The sequence below is a fragment of the Plecotus auritus genome (assembly GCF_963455305.1).
Source record: "Plecotus auritus genome assembly, chromosome: 3".
Taxonomy (NCBI): domain Eukaryota; kingdom Metazoa; phylum Chordata; class Mammalia; order Chiroptera; family Vespertilionidae; genus Plecotus; species Plecotus auritus.
The window spans coordinates 26429571-26453456 of NC_137772.1; the positions used below are offsets into that span (position 1 = coordinate 26429571).

A 23886-nucleotide genomic window follows, 5' to 3' on the forward strand; every position below is an offset into this window, starting at 1 on the left:
TTGCTGCAATGTCAGATTGGCTTCTTTCTATTGAATATTGTCTTTTATTTCATTTAAAACCAGCTGCTTCAAATTTTAATCTATCTGAGAATTTAAGTTCTAATTTTTATGATATTAAGATTGTCACCCTGCCCTAGCTGGTTTGGCTCAGTGGATAGAGCATCAGCCTGCAGACTGAAGGGTCCATGGTTTGATTCTGGTCAAGGGCACATGCCCGGGTTCTGAGCTTGATCTCCAATAGGGGGCGTGCAGAAGGCATCCAATCAATGATACTCTCTCATTATTGATGTTTCTATCTCTCTCTTCCCTCTCTCTTCTTCTCTGAAATAATAAAAATATGTTTTAAAAAAAGATTGTCACCCAACTTTTCTTTGTTGATATTTGCCTGGTTTATTTTTACTAAAATATTTAACCTTTTTAGCTATTATTTTAAGTTTAATTTATTGAGATGACATTGATTAATAAAATTATATAGGGTTTCAGGTACACAATTCTATTATACATCATATGTATGTTATTTTCTTAACCAAAAGTTTTAGTTACTTTAACTAGTGTTAATTTAACAAAGACTTTATTATTTTTATAAATGTTTTATTTTAAAAAGTCTATTCTCTTGTACCTTATAAATGTGTTGAGAAAAATTATCCAAAATAAAGCAAAGGATGGTTGTGCATTTATCCAATACTATCCCAGAGCCCTAACAGTAAAGATAAATACTGGAGACTTCCCTTTAGGATTATTTAATCATTTAAGGGCTGTCCCTTTGTTTGACAAGCTATATACTATTGGTTATGTCCCAATCTCTGAAGTTACAAATTAACTTGTAGTTTTTTAAGCAAAAGAGCTGCAAATGATTTCTGTTAGTTAGAAAATATAACCCTAAAACATATGATGGCACTGCCCTATAGGATATTTACCATTATCAAATTTAGCAATTTGATTTCAACATTATTTTTTTTAATTCTAAACACACAGTTTATCACCCTTTTGAAACTACTGTACCATCCTGCTGATTTCATCATTAATGAACTATCTATATTTTGGACACAAATTCTATATTAGCATGAGTCATTTTTAATATTTTTAAATAATACTTTGACAGGTGTAAAGTCTAGTAAAAGAATAACATAAAATAAAAAAATTGGTTTTAAAGGAAAGCCAAATATTGTATTATTTTTGTCCATCACACTCTGGGTCTTCTGATTATTAGAATCAGGGGGAGAAAAACATGTAAAATGTCTTTTAATTTCCTATCCCCTGCACCAACCTCCATCCTCTCTGCCCCTACCTCCCCCATTCTCCATGTGTTTTCTCTGAGAGGTAATTGAATGTACTCTGAACTTTGAGTCAGAGAGGTTTGACCTGGCCACTGACCAGATGTGTAATCTTAGGAAAGTCATCCAACAGCTTTTGGCTTTAACTTCCTCTATTTCAAAAAGGATATAATGAGATAATATGGCCTAACTCATAACATGTACAACACAAATGTAGATCGATTAAAGATGTGAACATCAACAATAAAACTAGAAGTACTCTAAAAGAAATAAGTGAAATAACTTCCTAAGCACAATATGAAATGTAGAAGAATAAGGAAAACGGTTGGTTCATTTGACTACCCTGTTATGAATGACTTTTAAAAAGTATATATTTTTTAATTGATTTCAGAGAGGAAGAGAGAGATAGAAGCATCAATGATGAGAATCATTGATCTGCTGCCTCCTGTACACTCCACACTGGGGATGAAGCCCACAACCCATGCATGTGCCCTTAACGGGGAATCCAACGCTGACCTCCTGGTGCATAGGTCGATGATGAAAAGGAGGAGGAAGGGAAAGATTCCTTTAGCAATCTAAAGAGAAAGATCCAGTAAATATTAAAGACTAGAGTGGCACCTCGATTGAGGTAGCGTTTAAGAATTTCCATGCAAGTCAGGAAGCAGAAACCCAGGTGCCTAATGTAATTATCAGAACAGGATTCCTTATCTAGGTATCAGAGGTGATGACTTAGTTACAACTTATTTTCTTAAAACACACTTTAAAAGACAGGAATATTGCCCTGACTGGTTTGGCTCAGTGGATACAGCATCGGCCTGTGGACTGAAGGGTCCCAGGTTCGATTCCAGTCAAGGGCATGTACCTTGGATGCAGGCATGTCCCCTGTAGGGATGTTCAGGAAGCAGCTGATCAATGTTTCTTTCTCATCATTGATGTTTCTATCTCTCTTCCTTCCTCTCTGTAAAAAATCAATAACATATATTTTTTTTAAAAAGACAGGAATATTGCAACTCTGTACCTTTTATTTCCTTTTATCAAGATTATATTCCGTTGTCTCTTGTAATTACATTCAATTTTTGCTCATAAAACATTTGAATCATATAGATGAGACAAAACACAAGTTGTCAGTTTTCCATAAATCTGTATTGATTCTTGCCAGCATTCTTTACTCTAGTCACTCCTTTTTTTTAAAGTTTAAATTCTTTATTGTTTAGAGTATTATGTCAGTCTCCTTTTCCCCCCATTGACCTCTCCCTGGCTACTCCCACCCCCCAGCACATGCCCTCACCACCCTACTGTCTGTGTCCATTGGTTATGCTAATATGCAGGCGTACAAGTCCTTTGGTTGATCTCTCACCTACCCCCCCCCCACTCCTCTGCCTTCCCTCTTAGGTTGGACGGTCTGTTCGAGGCTTCTATATCTCTGGATCTATTTTTGTTCATTGGTTTATGTTGTTCATTGTATTCCACAAATGAGTGAGATCATGTGATATTTATCTTTCTCCGACTGGCTTATTTTTCTTAGCATAATGCACTCCAGGTCCATCCATGCTGTTACAAATGGTAAGAGTTCCTTCCTTTTTACCACAGCATAGAATTCCATTGTGTAGATGTACCACTGTTTTTTAATCCACTCATCTGCTGATGGGCACTTAGGCTGTTTCCAAATCTTAGCTATTGTAAATTGTGCCGCTATGTACATAGAGGTGTATATATCCTTTCTGATTGGTGTTTCTGATTTCTTGGGATATATCCCTAGAAGTGGGATCACTGGGTCAAATTGGAGTTCTATTTTTAATTTTCTGAGGAAACTCCATACTGTTTTACACAGTGGCTGCACCAGTCTGCAATCCCACGGGCAGTACACAAGGGTTCCTTTTTCTCCACATCCTCACCAGCACTTGTCATTTGTTTATGATAGCCATTCTGACAGGTGTGAGCTAGTACCTCATTGTCGTTTTGATTTGCATCTCTCAGATGATTAGTGAGGCTGCTGGGAGGGGCTAGCTCTTCAGAAAAAATAGCTGCTTAGGTCTGGAGAGTCAGGAATGTCTCAGTGCTGGACTTCTGGTCACCTCTCCCGGACCCGCTCTCCTCCACAGCCTCTCCCCAGACTCCATAGATCCGCACCTCCACCTACACTGCAGCCATGGGTGAGTGTTTGTATTTGAAAGGTCATATGAACTGGGTTTAGTGAATAAAAGGGAAGACAAAACAGAGGCAAAACAACCACATGACTTCTAGTTTCTCCTCCTCCCCCAACCCCCGCCATCACTGCATGGCTCAGGCAGCTCTTCAGGATGCCTTTCTGGGCTCAGCCGCTCATGGCTGTGGACTTAGCTTTAGAATCCCCTACCACCAGCAGCCCTGTGGATTTCCTTTCCACAGTCAAATATTATGCCTGTCCCCAAGGGACACGGACTTGGTGCCATGCAGCTTCCTTCTGACCCTCTTGGCTCAGTGGTCTCACAACTCTCTCCAGCCCAGATCCCAGACCCGGCTGCAAATTGTCTCACCAGCTGTGTGTACTTTGCCAATTCTGGGTGGATGTTCTTCTATTTAGATGCTCCTTCTATCTGCTCCAGGATAAGGCTGGGGACATGTCTGCCAATTGGGCCACCATTTTCCCATCCCTCTCCATTGATTTTTTCTCTAGTCACTCCCTCTTTCAGTCACAGACTACAAATGGCTTAAGTTTCTCATTTCTAAGTGGTGACAGCTCTCAAACACAAATTAAACACAAATTTCCCCTTTCCTAGTGCCTATGGCTCTCCTAGAAAAGTAATTTACATTTATGGTCTCTATTTTCTTACTTCCTCAGCTCACTAAAATTTAAACCCTGCTTCCATGACTGTGACCTGGGTTTGCCATATATATTTAATGACTAATAGGTATTAGTGACTTCCTGTTTTGGGTTGTTCCCCCTCCCCCCCCCCCCCCCCCCCCCCGCCGCCAAAGGGAATAATCTTATTATAAGTTTCTAATGATGCATTTGACCTTCTGAAATTCTTACTTCTGTGAAAGTATCTCATGTCATGACTTCCCTAAGGGTAATTCTCCTCTGACTCACTGAATATCTATAAATGCCTTTTTGATTTGTATTGCTGGATTCAGTTCCTCTATCTTATAAATACCCCCTTTGTGTTGATCTAGGCCTCCTTCTCCTTTCACTTTGAAACTTCTCCCCAACGACCTTGTACATTTTTGTGGTTTTAACCACATGTGGAATTATTTCTACCGTTATGCTTCCCAGTTGTATATTTCTAATATCCATTATCTCCTGAATGTCAAATTGTATGTCCAAATGCCCAGTATACAAACATATTTTAACATTCCACATATATTTTAGGCTGTATCTATCTAAAAAAGAAATCCACCATCTTTACACACTCTCTTGGACTTGCTCCTGCATTTCTGTTTCATTGGTAATTAAGTATATTATTTTTTGATATATCTGATTACATTTTTTTTTCTGTCAGTAGATCATATGTTCCTTTTTTAAATTTTATTTAATTTATTTTTTTAATAAATCTTTATTCAGATTATTACAATTGTTTCTCCTTTTTCCCCCCATAGCTCCCCTCCACCCGGTTCACACCCCACCTTCTGCCCTTACCTCCCCCCAACTGTCCTCATCCATGGGTGTATGATTTTTGTCCAGTCTCTTCCTAAACCCCCCCATACCCCTTTACCCCTTAGAATTATCAGTCTACTCCCTTTCTATGCCCCTGATTCTATTATATTCATCAGATTATTCTGTTCCTCAGGTTTTTAATTCACTTGATTTTTAGGTTCACTTGTTGATAGATATGTATTTGTTGTTCATAATTTTTATCTTTACTTTTTTCTTCTTCCTCTTCTTTAAGAATACCTTTCAGCATTTCATATAATACTGGTTTGGTGGTGATGAACTCCTTCAGCTTTTTCTTATCTGTGAAGCTCTTTATCTGCCCTTCAATTCTGAATGATAGCTTTGCTGGGTAGAGTAATCTTGGTTGTAGGTTCTTGCTATTCATCACTTTGAATATTTCTTGCCACTCCCGTCTGGCCTGCATAGTTTCTGTTGAGAAATCAGCTGACAGTCGTATGGGTGCTACCTTGTAGGTAATTAACTGTTTTTCTCTTGCTGCTTTTAAGATTCTCTCTTTGCCTTTTGCTCTTGGCATTTTAATTATGATGTGTCTTGGTGTGGTCCCCTTTGGATTCCTTTTGTTTGGGGTTCTGTGCGCTTCCTGGACTTGTAAGTCTATTTCTTTCACCAGGTGGGGGAAGTTTTCGGTCATTATTTCTTCCAATAGGTTTTCAGTATCTTGCTCTCTCTCTTCTTCTGGCACCCCCATAATTCTGATGTTGGTGTGCTTGAAGTTGTCCCAGAGGCTTCTTACACTATCTTCAACTTTTTGGATATTTTTTTCTTTTTGCTTTTTCGGTTGAGTTTTTTTTACTTCTTTGTATTTCAATTCTTTGACTTGATTCTTGTGTTCCTCTAGTCTGTTGTTGGGTCTCTGTATAATATTTTTTATTTCAGTCAGTGTATGTTTAATTTCTAGTTGGTCCTTTTTCATATCTTCGAGGGTCTCATTATATTTATCGGCCTTTTCTAGGATATTCTTGAAAAGCCTTATAACCGTGGTTTTGAATTCTATATCCAGTCGTTTGTTTTCCTCCATTTCTTTCGTTTGTGATCTGTTTCTTTGATGCCGCATTTTCATTGCTTCCCTGAGTTGGTAGGGTAGATTTGTGTGCTAGGTTTCCTATATGGCCCAGTGGGTCGGCCTCCCCAGTTAATCTGAGGTGGATACTCTTGGTGCACCCCTTTGTGGACTGTGTGTACAGCCTTGTTGTAGTTAAGCCTTGATTGTTGTTGGTATCACTGGGAGGAACTGACCTCCAGGCCAGTTGGCTGTAAGGATCGGCTGTGTCTACGCTGGGAGAAGTTCAGTGCTGGAGACAGCCTTATAGGATTAGACTTGCCAAATTGCAATAGCCTCTGTGCTCAGCTTGGATGGGGTGGAGTCTCAGGGCGGAGCAGACAGTCTTGGCTTCCAGTCAGCCTTGCCCTTGCGTGCGTGCGCGCCTGCAGACCTCTGCCTTCCCCAGGTCCCGAGTCTCCGCCCGAGAGTCCAGATTCCTCCCACAAGAGCACGGGTCCCCAGGGGCTCGCCTGGAACTGGGGTTCAGTGCAGTCAGAATTGGGGTTCAGTGTAGTCAGGAGCTTCTGACTCCCTTCCATTAGGGAAAGCCTGTGGCAACCTCCACAGCCTTTTTGCACACTGGCGCATGCACCTCCAGAACCCTGCCTGCTGGGGCTCCCCCGGGTCTCCCCCGGTCTCCGAGTCTCCGGGTGCCTTTCTCTCTACCTGATAGTCCAGACTCCCCCTGTATGAGCCTGGGTCCACGGGGTTTCGCCCGGGACTGGGGTTCAGTGCAGTCAAAACTGGGGTTCAGTTGCGGTTGGGGGCTTCCTTCCCGCTTCTGCCAGAGAAAGTCAGCCAGGCTCTCAGCCGCCCTTCCTCTCTGCACGCACAAAGACCCTTTGCTGTACCTCCAATTCTCTGTGAGCTTTTCTCTTTCCTTCTAGTTGTAGAATCTTCACTCAGCCACCTTTCCTGTGGTTCTGGATGGTGTCCGTTCTGTCTTTTAGTTGTAGTTTTGAAATTGTTGTGCGAGGCAGCAGTTTAGGTGCTTACCTATGCCGCCACCTTGGCTTTTCCTCCTCATATGTTCCTTAAGCACAAGGATTATATATTAGTCATCTGTGTGTCTGCAGTGCTTAGCACAGGGCCCAGTTTATAGTGAAATCTGACAGCAGCTACTCCCAGCCACTTCTCAGAGAGGTCTAAAATACTGAGATGATTCTATTTTGAATGCAGAAAGAACTTCCAGATCATTATAGGCCCTGGATGGAAATTGCCAGCAAACTTCCTGACTTGATTGAGTGTCACCAGCTTCGAGCTCAAGTGAACGAGGTATGTATAAATAGTTATTTTACTTTTCCACCCCTTCTCACCACCCTATTAAAATCCTCATGCGACTTTTTTTCTCAGCATTGTGGAACTGGGTGAGTTCACTTAAGGATACCAATTATTGCCATTGAGTTTATTGACCCAATGTCTCACCCTTGCTGAAGAGCTGAATGACTTGTTCCTGTTTTGACACATGTGTTACCCTAAAATTTCCAGAACCTGCATAAAACAATTCCTGGAACACATATTAAGTACTCCACCCATATTTGTATTAAAAAAGAAAATAAGCCCAGCTTGTGTAGCTCAGCAGTTGAGCATTGACCTATGAACCAGAAGGTTATAATTTGATTCCCAGTCAGGGCACGTGCCTGGGATTGCAGGCTGTATTCCCAGTAGGGGGCATGCAGGAGGCAGCCTCTCAATAATTCTCTCTCATCATTGATGTTTCCAGCTCTCCTTCTCCCATTCCCTTCCTCTCTGAAATCAATATTTTATTTATATATATATATATATATATATATATATATATATATATATATGTATTAAATGAAGACAATCTGGTTGGGATCTGTAGGCAAGTTGCTGGGTAAGATTTAGCTGGGGAAGGACAAGCATAGAAATGCTCACCCTGTGTCATGTGGTCAGTGCTCCTGTGCTCTGAGTGAGTCTGACTTGAATGTACCAGAGGGGCCTCACAGAATAGTTGAGTCAAGAGAATTTCTGAGTTACAAGGTCAGTGTTGTCAGATTCTGGAGGAATGATTGATAAATCTGTAAATACATATGGGATAAAAATGAGAAATATTTGCCAAGAGTATTTGCCAAATGTATGTTCTTCTGATTACACCTTCTTGTCATTCTTTCACTGTTTATTCAAAGGAATAAACTTAAGTACATTTTGATTCTGGAACACCTGAGTTTGAATCCTGGTTTTATCAGTTAGTAGCTACATAACTTTGAACAAGTGACTTAATCCCTGTGCTTCTGCTTCCTTATTTATAAAATGGGAAAGCATGCTGGTCTCATTGAATTGTTGTGAAGACTAAATTATTTTTGGAATAGCTTTTCTGATTTCCTGTCACACAATAGTGTTCAATATATATTTGTATTTCCCACTAGTCCCTTGGCATCTGTTTTAGTCTCACAATTCAAAGTGCCATGTGAGGTCAAAGACACAAGAAATGTTTTCTATTCTCCAAACTTCTCCTTCACTGACTATTACATACTTAATGTCCATAATTAAAAATTCATTTAAAAAGACTCATTGAATGTCTGCTAAGGGCAAGTCACAACATTAGAGACATTGTAAAAGAAATGTGAAACACTGTCTCTGGTGTCTATAAAAATGGCAAACTAAACCAAAGAATTTATTTTCCTGCCACATAAAGGGCCCATTAATATGACCAAAAGAATACAAAAAGAAGAAAAAGGTAAGAAAATATCTGTAGTGCAGGAAAACAAGATAAAATTAAGATAAAATTTTAAGAATGTACATACCATATTAAGCAAATCATAGTGATCTACAAATGAGTGTATATTACCCATGCCAAGCATTCAACCACAGCAATAAGAAGACCCCCTCCAACCCCCACCTCTTGGAGCCTCTCTCTCCCATCTCAGTACCAGCGCACAAAATCAAGAGGGAGTCTAAGACGGTCTGTAGGAAGACAGATTCAAGTTTAGCTTGTGAACTGCAGGGTCCTTTGTACCAGGCTTTCCTCAGGCTTTTAGTTGATTAAACTGCCATAAATAAAATGAAGGACTTGCTGAATTGGTGTTCCTCATATGTTAAATGTCAATGAGAAAAGGCCAGGAGTGTCCTGCTAACTTTTGTCCATTGAAAACATGGGAGTTGGGGAAACAGCTGCAGCACAAAAGTGAAATTAATCCCCTGACACTTCCACTGGGCTGAATAGTTTCTCTTTAAAAATCATGTTTCCTCGGAATCTGTGAATGTGAGATTATTTGGACACTAGAGGCCCAGCACACGATTAAATGGTTAAGGTCCCAAGGCTTAGCTGCAATCAGGGACACGTCCTCCGCCCAGCATTGCTCCTCCACCTCCGTGGCCTCTGCCCCGAGAAGTGCCACCCTAACAGCCCCCGCCCCGCGAGGCTCCTCGGCCTCAGCAGCACACACCCTGTGACGCTCCTCCTCCTCAGCTGCCCCGCGAAGCTCCACGCTAACAGCCCCACCTCACAAGGCTCCTCAGCCTCACTGCCCCATGAAGCTCCACCCTCACAGGCTCCACCCCGCTCCTCTGCCACCCTGCCAGCAATGCTCCTCTGCCTCAGCCATCCCACGAAGCTCCATGCTCACAGCCCCTGTCCCACTCCTCCACCGCCCCGCAACGCTCCATGCTCGCTGCCCTTGCCCCACGATGCTCCTCTGCCTCAGCCACCCTGGGAAGCTCCACACTAATAGCCCCCGCCCCACGAGGCTCCTTGGCCTCAGCCACCACGCGAAGCTCCATGCTCGCAGTCCCCCACCCCATGAGGCTCCCGAGCTTTCGTGGCCCCACCCCACCACGCTGTGAGAGCCGGACCAGTCCTTTGGTTGTTGGGGCCCACTGTTCCCTCTTCCCGACGCAGCGCTTCCGGCAGCCGGGGGCCCACAGCTCCTGCTCTCTCAGCTCCCTAGCCTGCTGTTTGGTTGTCCATCCGGTCATTTTGGTTGTGACGGCACCTGGCTTTTTATATATTAGGATAAGGTCTTCACAGATGTAGACAAGGTCATATTGCATTAGGGTACACACTAAGTCCACTAAGACTGGTATCATTAGAAGAAGAAGGGAATTTGGACACAGACACACAGGGAAGAACACCACATGAAGACAGAGGCTTAGATTGGAGTTGGCATCTATAAAGCTACATTGAGTTGCTGGCAATCACCAAAGACTAGGAGACAAACAATGGAGCAGGTTCTCCTCCTCATAGCCTCCAGAGAAGCCGACTTACAAACACCTAAATTTCAGATTCCTAATTGTGGGAGAATCAGTTTTTGTTGTTTCAGCTTCCCATTTTTTATGCATTTGTTAAGGCAGCCATTGGAGACACTCTTGGCAGTCTCTATACTTCTAATTACTCACAAAACATCTAACTAGATAAGACCATTTTTAAGACTTTACCACCATAGGCTGAGACTAAATAATTTGGAAATCAGTTATGAGAAGCAAATATAACGGCTTCCAGGACCACACATGAAGCTACATATCAAATATTTGTCCTCTGTGTCCTTTACTTGGCACAGACAACGTAATAAGTGAATTTCCTGTTTGGATCTCACAGTACTTTAAGGACAACCACTTGTTCTTAGAAATCTGTATCTTGGTTACAAATAATAATCTATACTAATAAAAGCCTAGGTGGTCCTCACATGCAATGTCGTCACAAGATGGCCACCACAAGATGGCCACCACAAGATGGCCACCACAAGATGGCCACACATACAGTGGAGGCGGGGCCTGGAGGCTCCTCCACGAGGTGAGGCCTAGGGGTCCCATGGCTCCGCATGGCACAGAGGAGGCCAGTCCCGGAGGAGAAGGTGGGTGGCAGCAGAGGAGGGCAATTGTGGGCAATCGTACGGGCAGGGGAGGGCAGTTGGGGGCGATTGTGCCAGCAGGGGAAGGCCGTTGGGGGCCATCAGGCCAGCAGGGGAGGGCAGTTGGGGGTGATCAGGTCAGCAGGAGAGCAGTTAGGCATCAATCAGGCTGGCTGGGGAGTGGTTAGGGGGTGATCAGGCAGGCAGCCAGGTGAGCAGTTAGGAGCCAGCAGTCCCAAACTGTGAGAGGGATGTACAACTGCCAGCAGTTGGACATCCTCCAAGGGTTCCCAGATTGGAGAGGGTGCAGGTCAGGCTGAGGGACAACCCCGCCCCCATGCATGAATTTTATGCACTGGGCTACTAGTAATAATAATAATCTTCTTCCAGGAAAATTTGCCCTCCTCCACCCTCCTGCCATAAAACACTACAGTCAACTGACTTGTTCACAGGAAGCTAGGACACTGGAAACATTATTAGGGAAGCTATATCAGCTACTAATCCTGATAAAACTCACCTCCATTCCTGAACACAAATAAATAAGCCCAAATTATCAAAAGATATGCAGAGAATGAGCGAGTCAAAGAGCAGGAGGAAGGAATTGACATTTAGAGCCAATGACCTCCAATGCAAAACAAAATATGAGATCAATGCTTTTAAAATTTTAATGTAATTAATTTAAAATCATTAATTAAGAATTGATGTCTAAGTAATTACATTTACTTCATAAAAATAAGTGAAGTTGCTACATAAAAGAAATTATTGGAAAACAAAGAAAGAAACAAACAAAAACAGTAATAAAAACCCAAATAAATTAGAAAAAAAATGGTAATTTAGAGAATTCCTTGAAAATTTGTATAAAGCATAAAGCAAGAATGAAAGAAATACCCGTCAGAAAAATAAAAATATGTGAAAAAGAGAAATGAATGATTCAAATTTCATAAAATAGAGCTCTCACAAACAGATAGTGTAGGTGGGGGAAAAGGAAAGCTTTAAGCATATAAGAATAAAAATTTTAAAGATCTCAATTAATTAATTCTATTAGAAAGACAATGGGGTTAGGAGGGCACCCAGACATCCTGGTGAAATTTCTTATTTTCTAGATTACAAAGGAAAATTTGCAAATTTTAATCATGAAATAATAAAACTGGGTTACTTACAGAATAACATAAGACTATTTACAATAGTATTAAAAGACAATTTAACATCTTTGTGAATTGCTATAATTAAAAAAAAAATCTGGCAATACCAACTACTACTGAGGATATGTACTGAAAGAGACTCTCATTCATGTTGCTGGTGGGAATGCAAAATGGTACAGCTACTTTGGAAGACAGCTGGCAGATTCTTATAAAGTTAAACATAGATTTATCGCCTGACCCAGCAATCACACTCCCAAGTATTTAGCCAACTAAACTGAAAACTTATGTTTGTGGAAAACCTTGTGTGTAAATGTTTATAACAATTTTATTCATAATCACCCAAACTGGAAACAACCAAGATGTACCTCACCAGGGGAAGAGTTAAACTGAGTGCAATGGACTAAATGTTTGTGTTGCTCCCAAATTCGTATGTCAAAACTCCTAACTTCCAATGTGATTAGGAGGTGGGGGTGACGCGGTGTATTAGTCAGGGTTTGCCCAAGAAACAGAACCAAAGTGTGGCTAAAACAAATTAAGATGTAAAATACTGGATATTGAAGACTTACTAGAAAAAAGAGACTATTAAATAGCTTATTATTTTTCTATTGATATTGCATTTATTATATTGTAAATATATTGACTTAGACAAAAAATATTTTTAATAAAATGCCACCTGTTTCTTTTTTACTCTTTTTAAAATGTGGCTTCTAGAAAAATCAAAATTGCACATATGGCTTTCCTATTTATGGAGACAGTACCAACATGAGAGAGTAGGGCTGCGGTCAGAAGGGAAATTGCACCCTGGCTCAGTGCCCCCAGGCGCTGTCAAAGACCTTATCCTCTCTGACTCTGTGGGTTTGGGGGGAGGGAACCACCCTGCATGAGAAGATTTTAGCATTGTGCCTTCAATTCTCTTTAGTAAGAGTCTTAGGATAAATACTTAATAAATAAATGCCGTTATAATTCTCAGGCTGGTTCCAGTTAAAATGCAACATCTCAGCACCCCACTCCCCCCACCCTCCACACACACACACCCCCCTAGGGCACCTTAAGTAGGCAATTTTATCTCAGAGCCAGTTTATGAGAAGGAAACACGCAGACAGGTTAGGAAAGGCTGCCCCCTAGTGGATAGAGAGAGAAGGATTCCGTCGGACAGTCCCAAGCCCGAGCTGCACCTGGGCCTGGGTGGGTTCCAGCTCACTTGGCGGTGTCTGTAGCTTGAAAGGAAACCCTGTCACCGCTGCTCCTTCAGGGGTTTCTTCGGACCCGGAGAGGGGCACCAGAGAAGATCTAGACAGGCTGTGTCTAGGGTTGGGGAGGTGATGGAAGAAGGAGGCAAGCTGAGGGCACTGTGCCTGGAAGTGGAGCTCAGGGTCCTTGGTGTCAGCCAAGGCAGGCGGGGACGGCCCAGGCAAAATAATAAACTGACGGTATCTGTTTGGGTATTGCTGTTAGTGATGACTAACTTCTGCACAGGGTGTTGCCTTCAATGAGGACACAGCCTGTGTGACACGGGAAGGAAACGGGCATGCAGAGGTTCAGAGACCTAGCTAGGGTCACCGGGAGTGTTGAAACAAGGGCTGGACAACCATTTGGTCCAGTTTAGCTCCCCCTCTAGGAATTTGGTCAAATTCCTAAGTCCATAGGGCCTCTTTTTGTTAGGGTACACAGCTGGTTAGATCTCAGCAAGGAAAGGGAGCGCAAACAGGAACTGACATCTGACTAAGCAGGCAAATAGCCTTGGCGTCACCCCAGGAGCAACTGACAGGTCCACCAGCTCAGCAGGCCTGGGAAAACCTTACTGCCCACAGCGCAGGGCTGTTTTAGGGCTAAAGATACCAAGTAAGCAGAGGTTCTTTTATTTATTATTATTTTTTTATGATTTAAGCTTTTATTTGGGAAAGATACAACCCAATTATTTGAATAAATAATAAGATAAAACCTTATTATTTGAATACTCCATAAATTACATAGGAATGGCAATCAGATAAACAATTAATTTTCTCAGTGATAAAAGAAATTTTGCTAATAAAATATAAATCTTAGCAAAAAGGAGGGTTGAGTTGTTCCTTTCACTTAAGATAAAATATTTTTCAGCATCTTTTTTTTAAAAAAAAGTTATTGTTGAGAGTATTACAGGTATCCCCCATTTTTCCTACCTTCCCCCCCCCCCCCCCCGCCCAATTCCCGCCCCACCCTATTCTAGATCCTGCCCCTAGATCTTCACCACACTATTGTTTGTGTCCATGGATTATGCATATATGCATTTTAAATTATTTGGTCATTCTCTGCCTGACCCCACTCCCCTTCCCTCTGAGATCTGTCAGTCTGTGCTTTGCTTCCATACTAGCAGAGGTGCTTTGTTTTTAAATGATGTGATTGTAAAAGCTGCCATTGAAGCCCTGGCCAGTGTGGCTGAGTTGGTTGAGCATCATCCCGTACACCAAAAGGTTGAGGGTTGATTCCTGGTCAGGGCACATGCCCAGATTTCAGGTTTGGTCCCCAGTAGGGGTGTGTAATGGAGGCAACTGATCAATGTTTCTCTCTCTCTCTCCTTCTTTTCTCTTTCTAAAATCAATTAAAAATATATTTTTCAAAAAGTTGCCAGTGAGGACTCCCATGTAATAAATGATCTTATTTTAGGTAACCAAGTGGTCACCTCAGTGATGGAGACCAGTGCCCGGCACAACCATGGGCACAATTTAGGGACTTGGATGGGGCTGTTAGGTACTTGCAGAACAATATCATTTGGTCTACCTCCTCCTATCCTGCAGTGTCCTAGGATCGGGGAGAAATGGGTGTGCATGGTTCTTGCACTGAAATAGAACCCAATCCTTGTACCCAAAAAACCCTTCAAGCCACAGAACCCCTGTGCTCATCCCATCCCCTGCAACTGATCGTCTCTGGAACTTCTCTTGAACAGATGCCCCTCCTGAACTGCCAGTTTCTCAAGAGTTACAGGGAACAGCGCCTGGCTCACCTGGTCCTGAGCTTAATTACCATGGGCTATGTCTGGCAGGAAGGAGAGGCACAGCCTGCAGAGGTAAGGGATAAATTGATGCCTGTCTGCTCATGGGCAGCTCTGCTGCACCTAGGACATGCTGTCTGCTCGGCACCACAGTGTTTTTCTGGAAAATGGGTCCTTTCTTGTTCTTTTCTTTGGGAGTCAGTTGAAGAAAGAGCAAAGAGCCCATTTAAATGAAAGATGTCTTCCTCCTGACTGAGAGGTTACTTTTTTTACTTTTTTTTTTAGAACTGGTAGCCCTTTTATTACATTTTGAATCTATTTTTTTTTCTGCCACCTACTTCCAAGAATATTTGAAAAGTTGCGTTTGAAAGCAAGTTTGAAATCTCATAAAAAACTTACTGATAGCTCACATTTGACAGCATTTTGTACTGCTAATACATCACTTGTCTTGGTCAATTTTCACAGTCCCATAAGTTAGATAGATCTAAGCTGTGTCCAATTTACAGACAGATGAGGACTATAAAAGTCTAAGGTCAGATGGCCAGTTTATGGAAAATCCAAGGCCAGACTCCAAACTGTCTAATTTCACTAATGTCAACTCCTTCCTCCAGAGGCACACGTTGACATTTACAACACAACTGCTTGCTCTTTAACAATTATTGGTTTGACTCCTAATAATTCATGTAAATCTCTTCTGAATCTTTGCATAACATTTTACAGTTCAGCCCAAAACTTGAGGCATGAAATCTCCGAACTCCATTAATTGTAGTATAAAAGACGACTGCCTTTCATTTTATGTAAATGCATCTTTTCCAGAAATCAGGGAGTTGCTCAAGTTCCAGCATTCCATGGTCAAGGGAATGGCCCACACCTGTTTTGTTTGCCTGGTTAATTCTACCTCTTATCTTTCAAGTAGGTGCCTGAGACTCCCTATGAGAATAAAAAAAGGAAAGTGGCAAAGAAAAGTACAGAGCTGCTTTAGATTTTTTAAACATATTTTTATTGATTTCAGAGAGGAAGGGAGAGGGAGAGAGAGATAGAAACATCAATGATGAGAGAGAATCATTGATAGGCTGCCTCCTGCACACCCCCTGCTGGGGATTGAGCCTGCAACCCTGGCATTTGCCCTTGATCGGGCATTTGCCCTTGACCAGAATAAAACCTGGTACCCTTCAGTCCACAGGCCAATGCTCTATCCACTGAGCCAAACCAGCCAGGGTTGCTCCAGATTTTTTTTAAGTGTCAGTATAACTCTTCCCATAAGCAGTATCCTGAGGTGACCTCTGAAAATGGTTTGCTGTTCACTTGGCCCAGAAAATCCCACAAAGTCATTCCAATCAAGAGATTCAAATCTTCATGTTCACTTTAAGAACACTCGTGAAACTGCCCAGGCCATCAAGGGTATGCATATCTGAAAGCCACCAAGTATCTGTCACTTTACAGAAGCAATGTGTACCATTCCATCCTTACAATGGTGGAGTTAGCAGGTGTGCTCAGCCACACAGTGGGGCTAAACACAGGGTCTGTTGCTAACTGCTGAATTTAAGGGTGTAGATGTAGATTCTCCGGTCATTGAGAAAATCTAGGCGAACAGCGCTCCCAAGATGCAGCGCAGAACCCACAGAGCTCATAAGTGATGAACCTCCATACGAGCTCTCCCTGCCACATGGGAAGGATTCTTACTGAAAAAGAGCAGATTGTTCCTAAACCGGAAGAGGAGGCTGCACAGAATAAAAGTACATCCCAGAAGAAATGGAAGAGACAAAAACTTATGGCCCATGAATAATTTAGCATAAAATAAATGTTAATAAAAGTCAAATAAATGTCAGTACGTATAACTTTTATGAAAGTATATGTCTATTGTTAGAAAGTTTGATATCTAGGCCCACAACAGAGCATCCCAATTAGGTTTCCCTCCCTCGCCTGTTCTCCAAACCATAATACTACATCAGGGAAGGGGTAGAGAAGGGTGACAGGTGATGGAGTCTCCAGCTTCGAGGAGGGTCCATGTATTTCCAGGCCCCGTGAGCCCACTACTCTCCAGCCTCAAATCCTATCTTACTTTTTTGTATCTTCTCTGACTTTTCAGCTAAGTAGACACCTCTCTTCTGTTCTGTCCTCCTCATCTCTTGCCTCCTGAGGGAAGCTGACCTACATTTGCATTTTATAACTCTTTAAAGCTCTTTGTTGCTTCTACCTAAGAAACAATTCTATCCCAAGTTTATTTATAAATATTATAGGGAAAAACAAAGACAGAAGCAAGAATTCTAAATAGATATTTCTATCTTAAGGGTAAATAAAAATGGAAGTGGGGAGCAAGGAACCCCAAGGATGTTCTTTTGGATCTAGACTAGCCTTGTCCACAGATAGATCTGAGTTGCTTTCCTGGATTTGGGGGGCAGAGTGTTCCTCAGGTAATTCAGGGGTTGAATGGGGACTGTTTTGAGGTCACTTACTTGAAGTTGTTACTAAGTTTGACTTATAAAGTGACTAATTGAATCAGTGGCCACACATAAACACACATATACATATATGTACGCACACATACAAATATATAAAAGCCTAAACGACTGGACAGCTGAATGACTGGTCGCTATGACATGCACTGACCACTAGGGGACAGATGCTCAATGCACAGGATCGGGCTCCCTCCTGTCTGGATTGGGCCTGTGGGGATTGGGCCAAAACCAACTATTCGACACCCCCCAAGAGGTCCCGATTGCAAGAGGGCGCAGGCCAGGACAAGGGACCCCACCAGTGCACGAATCTGTGCACTAGGCCTCTAGTACATATATATGCATTTAGTTTTATACACACAAATGTACATATAGATATGAACATATCTATACATATAAATAGATAGGTAGATAAATAGATAGATTCATATAGATTTTATCCTACCGCTCATTACTTCAGCCCCAATTTATGCTTAAACACTTGGTAATGCCATTTTATGCATAATTAATATTCAGATATTATTTTATGCTACATGTATATGTGTGTGTTCCAATCTTATACTTTTCCACATAAATTTCAGATTGTACTCATAAACAGTATATTCACTAGGTTGTTAACAGAAAAAAACTTGAGAGTGAGGTGTGCATGTACAGATAATCCTAGTTTATCCCCAAGTCATTTCTCTACCACAGGATTGCTGGAGTAAAAGATAGCCATAATCACCACCCCTGCTGCACTCTTTCTAGGATGTGCTCATTTTCAAGATTTATATCTGATAGGTTCTCCCAAGAAACCTTGCCCTTCCCTTTGTGGAAGTCTCCAGGAACTTGGGGCTCCCTCCTATCCTGGTCCACGCAGATTTGGTGTTGACAAATTGGACTACAAGGAATTATGAGAGGTAAGAAAAGGAGAGTGCTTTGGACTTGAACAGATGGAAACAGAGTAATGGACAGTCTTGTGACCTGCTAGGAAGCTCCAGGTTTATTCAGCTATTTTGTGATTAAAGGTGTTCATATTTATTGTCTGCCATATGGTTGCAAAAAAGAGATGAACTTGAATACATGTTCAAAAATCACAGGTCCCAGAAATTTCCTCTCAACCCACTTTGACTGCATTGGTGCAGACCACTTTTATTTGTTTGCTTCCATATCAAATTTGCAGTTCTCAACCCGACCTTAAAGCTCCTGCATATTCATGTTTCAATCATTCCCTAACATGTCCTCCATTCAAGACAAGTTAGGACCAGGAAAGCAGTAAATGTTCTTTACATAGAGATTACAAATGTATGATTATGTATGAATTGAGAGTAGGTACTCTAGGTATGTCAGGATGAAAATTTAATTGCCCAGCTAGCGTGGCTCAGAGGTTGAGCATTGACCTATGAACCAAGAGGTCATGGTTCAATTCCTGGTCAGGGTATATGTCTGGGTTGAGGGCTCGATCAACAGGAGGCAACCGATCAATGATCCTCTCTCATGTTCTAACTCTATATATCTCTCCCTTACTCTCTGAAATCAATAAAAACATATTTAAACCCATATTTATTTGATTAATAATGCTATCTATCCCCACTAACTAGCATCATTCTTTCAACAGTTTAGGTTGAAAATATTGGCATTTATCTAAAGAAAAGTAGAAGGAGTTTTTAAAAACAAGAAATTCCAATAAGTAGAATGGGGTTAGAGTGGTGAAACATTTTTAAAAAACATTTATTGTTGAAAGTATTACATATGCCCCCTTTTTTCCCCATTGACCCCTTCTAGTCTGCTCCCAGCCCCCACCCTAGGTCTTCACCACACTATTGTCTGTGTCCATGGTTATTTATATAAGTTTCCCTTTGAATTTATTTTTACAGCCAAATTTATTTCAGGCCATAGATGCAAGAAACAGCACTTTTGTGACTTATGAAAATAGCTAAAGGGACATTTAAGTTAGATGTGAGGAAGACTTCCTTAGTATAAGGGTGTGGGTAAATACAGGATTGCCAGAGATGATGGGAATCTTTTTTAAAGAATTAAGTGCTTATAAGCCCTTAATTAGCTCTGTTGATTAGAGCATCATCTGAATATGCCCAGGCTGCAGGTTTGATCTTTGAATCAATGAATGCATAAATAAGTGTAACAACAAATCGATATCTCTACCTCCCTCTCTCTCTAAAAATCAATTAAAAATATTTTTAAATGATTAAATAAAGAACATTTATATATATAAAAGGCTAAGTGACCAACTGTCCATCCATCTGACCGACTGACTGACCAGCCAGTACATATGATGTGCACTTGCAATTTAAAAGTAAACATTGACTTGCACATGCGCGATACATATAAAGCTCTCACTGGTGCCAATCGCACATGTGTTTTAATTTTATAATACTATATTATATATACTAGTTTGACATGTAATGTTTTGCAGTAATGTAATTACCGCATGAATCTTTCTTCTAATTAGTTTTCTTTCAATGTGCACGAATCCATGCACTGGGACACTAGTAGCTTAATGAAAAACATAGCTTTTAAGACTAATTTATGTGTGCCCTCTCATCTGTGTAAGGACTTCTGAGCCTGGAATTTTTCTACAATTATTAATTACAATCTTTGACAAGTTCTGCTTTAATAAAAAAAATTGGTGACCAATATTCCCGTGGGAAGGTACTGAATCTGCCTCAAAATTTGGACAGAAAGAAAAAAATAAATAGATGTGAAGAAATTATTCTGTTCAAGACATTGAATATTTAATAATAAACTGAATCTCTGATTCAAAGAGAAAGAGAGGAGTGGGGAAAGTTAAAGGGGAAAAAATGGTAGATCAGGATGTTAAAGTCAAGAAAACAATAACAAAAAGCTAATTTCTCAGTGGGTGAGAATGCAGGGCTAGTTTAATCCCAGAGAGGCAGAGACAATCCCGGGTTCAGTCTTTATTCTTCTTGGCAATTATTTTTTGGTGTCTCTCTTAATATGCCTCACACAACACAAAGTACAATGAAGAAATGAAAGCAAAGTACAGCTATTTAATTAAGTGGTTAAATAACAAAACAAAACAGTATATGACAAATGTCAGAGTGACATAAACAGTAAACCCTTCAGAATTTCAAAGAAATTACATTATTGCAGACTTTAAAAATCAGGAAAAAGCTTGGTGAGATGTTGGAACTTGATCTAAAGTAGATATTAAAAGGTGAGTTGGAATAGCATATCTACAACAAAAATTGGGTTTGTGATAATTGCAAAAATATAAAAGGAGCAAGATGATTTATCACACTACTACAAGTTAAATGTTCTGGGGCTGATACAAGAGTTGGGATTTGGCTCGCTTTTTGTTGTCTAGTCATAGCCTATGTGAGTGTGTGTGCGTGCCTGTATACATGTGACCCTAGAAGGATGTCTGTTTACAAACTGATTTATTCTTTTATTTTCTTTTGTTGTTTGTGATTGTCAATAACTGAAATTTTACGAGGCCCCTGGACATCAGGTAAGTTCTCAGAAATCTCTCAGTCACTTGAGAATTCATGCTAACTTTAAAAGATTACAGCAAATGGGGGAATAAGGACACATATGTAACACCATAATCAATAAAGAAATTAAAATTAAAATAAAAAATAAAAGATTACAGCAAAACAAGAAAGAAGCATATCAAATTGTATGTATAGTATACAAGCTATATACAAATGCATGCAAAAATAAGGCTAAAAGTAAAGGGGCCAGAATTTATCAATGGTTGCCTCTTATATGTAGGGATTTGGGGATTAATTTTTTTAACTGGATTTTTCCAATCTGTACATAATAAAGCAATGCAAGGAAAGTGCAATGCAAGGAAAAAATTTTACCAATCCTATATAATAAAGAGGTAATATCCAAATTAACCCTCATAAGATGGCTGCCTATAACCAGGCCTGCAGAGAGGTTAGTGAGGGACGACCAAACAACTGAACAGCAGGCTGTGTGGGGTGACTAGGTCAGTGGGGGTGCTGTGAGAGACGACGAGGCCAGCAGTGGGGGGAAGTTGGGGGCGACCAGGCCAGTAGGGGGGCAGTTAGGGATGACCAGGCCAGCAGAGGGGGACAGTTGGGGGCAACCAGGCTGGTGGGGTGGGCAGTTAGGGACGACCAAGCTGGCAGAGTGGGGCAGTTGGGGGGCAATTAGGCTGGTAGCAGGGGGCAGTTAGGGGCAACCAGGCAGGCAGGGAGGGGGCAGTTGGGGCAATTAGGCTGGTAGGGGGGCAGTGAGGGGCGACTAGGCCGGTGGCAAGGGCAGTTGGGGGCAACCAGGCTGGCAGGGGGGCACAGTTAGGGATGGCCAGACTGGCAGAGGGGGCCAATTGGGGGCAATTAGGCCAGCAGCGGGGGGGGGGCAGTTAGGGGCAACCAGGCAGGCAGGGAGGGGGCAGTTGGGAGCAACCAGGCAGGCAGGGAGGGGGAGTTGGGGGCAACCTGGCCAGCAGCGGGGGACAGTTAGGGGTGACCAGGCCAGCAGGCGGGACAGTTAGGGGCAACCAGGCAGGCAGGCAGGTGAGCAATTAGGAGCCAGCAGTCCAGGATTGTGAGAGGGATGTCTGACTGCCGGTTTAGGCCCAAGGATTGGGCCTAAACCGGCAGTTGGACATCCCCCGAGGGGTCCTGGATTGGAAAGGGTGCAGGCTGGGCTGAGCAACCCCACCCCCACCCCCCATGCACAAATTTCGTGCACCAGGCCTCTAGGTCTTTAATGATCTGGAAAAGATCTCTCATTTCACCATAACTTTTATGAAGGCCAAATTACAGGCAGTAGTTGCCACAGCTAGAGAAGAATTCCTTTGAAATATTATGTCACCTGGACTGCAACTCTTGAGGCAGGTCTGGCCCAGACATCCTTAGGCTATTCTTTCTCTGGAGAGCAGAATCGGCCTCTAACTTTATTAACATTGCCTTTCCCATCACCAAACCTCAGTTCAATAAAGGGGTCTGGTATAAAAGCTGTAGCTCAGGAAATTGAGGGATGGAGGGGTGAAGACACCTTTTCTTACACTAATGTAACTGCTGGAACAATGGTATTCTTGACTGTTTTATTTTGTGTTTGTTTTCCTTTCTTCTCATGCTTAAACTATTAGAAGCAGGAGTGATTTATGGAGTAAAGTTTTTAAGTTTTGCAGATTGGCTCTATATCTGGGATATTTGAATCCATATGGCCACAGGTCATTTAAAAGTTATTCCTCTGTACAGTCTTCTAGCTCTTACCTTATCCTACAAAGCAACACAAAAATTATTGACTAGAAAGATCACTAGCATGAGTTATGAAACTATTCCCCACCTGGTCATGTGACTAACCAGCAATGTGACCTTGAGCAAGGTGTTTGCTTCTTTGGGCCATATCTATAAAAACAACAATAACAACAAAAACAAGGAGCAAGGGATTAGCTGTTGCCTGTGGTCACTGTAGCTCTAAGACTCTGTGCTCCTGACAGGAATGGTGTGATGGGCCATACGTTTGTCCTGAGAAGAATCAGAATGACCTGCCCACTCAGGCTTCAGCTGTTCCATTGGGGGGATGGTCTGGGACCATCAGGGCCATGCTGGACTCTGAGGGTCCTCAGAGCAGGTGAACTTGGACTTGAGTAGGTCTGTTCTCTTCCCTTCCTAAATGTCGCTGAAGGGAGATGCTCATCTTTGGGGCTTCCCTGTAGAAAGAAGTGTTCACCGATTCTGCCCTGTGCTTACAGTTCTCTAACTCTGAGGGGACCTGTGGGCTGTGCACACTCACGGTGTCCACGTCTCTCTAACCATATGGTCATCTCCTTCCCAAGGAACTTGGACACCATTTTCTCATTTCCTGGGGGAGAAAGCCTGCGTGGTTTTATACTGGTGACTGTTTTGGTAGAGAAAGCAGCAGTACCTGGGATTAAGGTATCCTTCCACCCACAGCACTTTTGTTTTGTTTTGTTTTTTGTTTGTTTGTTTGTTTTCTCAATGAGAAATCAGTCTGAGATTTACTTCCATGAATTAATCAATATAGATGAGCATAGGCCTTGACCTGCTGTTTTATATCTGAGGAAAGAGGTCATGTTCTAGCACATATAGATACTCGCTTCTCCCAAATCCTATAAAACATGGAATTGACCATTTGTCCATTCAACAACAAGCATTGTTCTAGGCAACGAAATATATGGGGAAACAAGACTGACATTGTTCTGGCTCCCAGAGAAGCTCCTGATATGGAGAAAGATGGGTTGATGTATAGGGTAATAAGAAAAAAATGCAGTGTTTTATAAAAAGAAATCTAAAACTCAATTCAGACCTGAAGAGTCAGGCAAAACTTCCCAGGGGAAATGACAACTAAAACCTGAGTGATATATAGGAATTAAGCAGAGAGAGAGAGTGACAGAAATAAAGGCAAACAGACACACATATTTCTGACAGTGAGAACAGCTGTGCAAAGGCTCAGAGGAAAAGAACCATCACTGAGATGACCTAGCCTTCAGAGTTCAGGCAGCTTATAGAAAGGTCAAGTTCAGTAAGACAAATGACCGTGGAGCCCAGCTGGTGTGACTCAGTGGCTGAGCATAGACCCA

At 41.8% G+C, this 23886-nt stretch overlaps 1 protein-coding gene across 3 annotated transcripts in view; it reads left to right on the forward strand.

Moving 5' to 3' along the window:
• IDO2 (indoleamine 2,3-dioxygenase 2) overlaps positions 1-23886 on the forward strand; it is a 50781-nt gene that overhangs the window by 12098 nt on the left and 14797 nt on the right. The window contains exons 2-5 of one of the 3 annotated variants that reach the window (XM_080662748.1): positions 7148-7243; positions 14845-14964; positions 18126-18244; positions 23122-23221. In XM_080662748.1, coding sequence (XP_080518874.1) covers positions 7148-7243; positions 14845-14964; positions 18126-18244; positions 23122-23221 — 435 coding nt within the window. The remainder of the gene's footprint in view (positions 1-7147; positions 7244-14844; positions 14965-18125; positions 18245-23121; positions 23222-23886) is intronic. The other 2 variants (XM_080662749.1, XM_080662750.1) reach the window with 2 other exon arrangements.